This window comes from Penaeus monodon, chromosome 27, assembly GCF_015228065.2.
Source record: "Penaeus monodon isolate SGIC_2016 chromosome 27, NSTDA_Pmon_1, whole genome shotgun sequence".
Taxonomy (NCBI): domain Eukaryota; kingdom Metazoa; phylum Arthropoda; class Malacostraca; order Decapoda; family Penaeidae; genus Penaeus; species Penaeus monodon.
This window is the reverse complement of record NC_051412.1, coordinates 20,433,499-20,434,867: the sequence shown is the minus strand read 5'-3', so window position 1 is coordinate 20,434,867 and position 1,369 is coordinate 20,433,499. Positions and strand designations below refer to the sequence as shown.

General features: G+C 36.2%; 1 protein-coding gene across 1 annotated transcript in view; it reads right to left on the bottom strand.

The window, feature by feature from the left end:
- Window positions 1-995: 995 nt before the first annotated feature.
- Window positions 996-1,369, bottom strand: part of LOC119590670 (endoplasmic reticulum chaperone BiP) — a gene marked incomplete in the record, with an annotated part of 3,432 nt that continues 3,058 nt past the window's right edge. The window contains 1 exon segment of the mRNA XM_037939351.1: window positions 996-1,369. Within this exon segment, the coding sequence (XP_037795279.1) occupies window positions 1,242-1,369 (128 nt within the window).

The window sequence follows — 1,369 nt, the reverse complement described above, 5'->3', positions numbered from 1 at the left end:
GTACATACATGCACGCACATTCTCCATACATTTATTGTATTTATAGACCTATATCCGTCAAACATTTCATGTAACACAGTATCTAGATTATGTGTAGCATACTTTAGTGTATTTTCATGGGCACACGAGTTTTGTTTGTATGCGGATGAGTGCGTGTACATAAATACTTGGATATGCTTCATACTTATGTATGAATATCATAATGAATATGTACACAGCTTTTGTATTGAAAAAGCTAGTTTAATAATATTAATGTGATCATACAAAAGCACATCACGTAGGGCATAAATTGTACATAGATAAAAAAAAAAAACTTGTGTATATAAAAAGTGTGTTCATGTGTTCATCCCTACCATTTTGTTCGTGCCTTAGCAGACGGTGATCCCCCTCCCATCCCACCCTTTACAAAACGAGTTCCGGGGTTCTCGTAGAATTTCCAGCTAATTGTCAAAGTACTTCAGTCCACAATATAAAGGCCTGTTCACATAGGTGGACAACTATGACGTAACAGACGAGAAAACGAGAAAACTGTCCCCCTGTGATGTCTATTCTTACCCGCCGATCATGCCAGCCAGTCGTAGATTGGCCTTTAGATGTCCATTTATTATGCGACTACACAAGCCTTTACAGTTATAGATGGAAGTTTAAATTTCAGCACTTGCCCCCACACATTTTATGACCAATTTAGTTATGAACAATCAAACATTAAAAATATTTCTCCCACCATCGTTACTCAGTAACAATAAGAGCATTTAAATGCTTGCTAGCATTTTACCCATCTCGAAGTGAACAAAACCTGAAGTAATTACTTTAGCAATGTAGAGGTTTGGGTTTGAGGCAATTCAGGGTTTAGCTTTTGTTTTACAAGTTTATACTTGTAATTTAAGTAACAAGTTCCATCTAATTCCTTGGACTTTATAGGGTCCAATATATACACTTAGCATTTGCCATGTACAATTGTTTTGAATTGAACATAAGGGAGCATAAAAGGGGAATTAATATTTTATAATTTATTATAGAAAGCATACATCCTCTTGCATTCACACTTGGAATGAAATTGTGCAGAAACATACAGAAAAAAAATGCCTTTCCTTGTTTACCCAACTCTCACACAGATGAGATGACAACTAGCTGAGTACTATATTAACATGATGAAGATGAAAAACTAATTTTTCCATGCAATATGTCCCCCGTTCATAAGGAGAATAAATTATGGTACGTCTAATGCCCCCATATAAAACCTACAATTCGTCCTTTTCATAATTTTCTTCGTCTTCTGTTGGAGGAGGCGCCTCACCACTCTGTTGGTATAGCTTAGTGATGATTGGCTGGACGACGTCTTCCAGTTCCTTCTTTTGAGTCTTGTAGT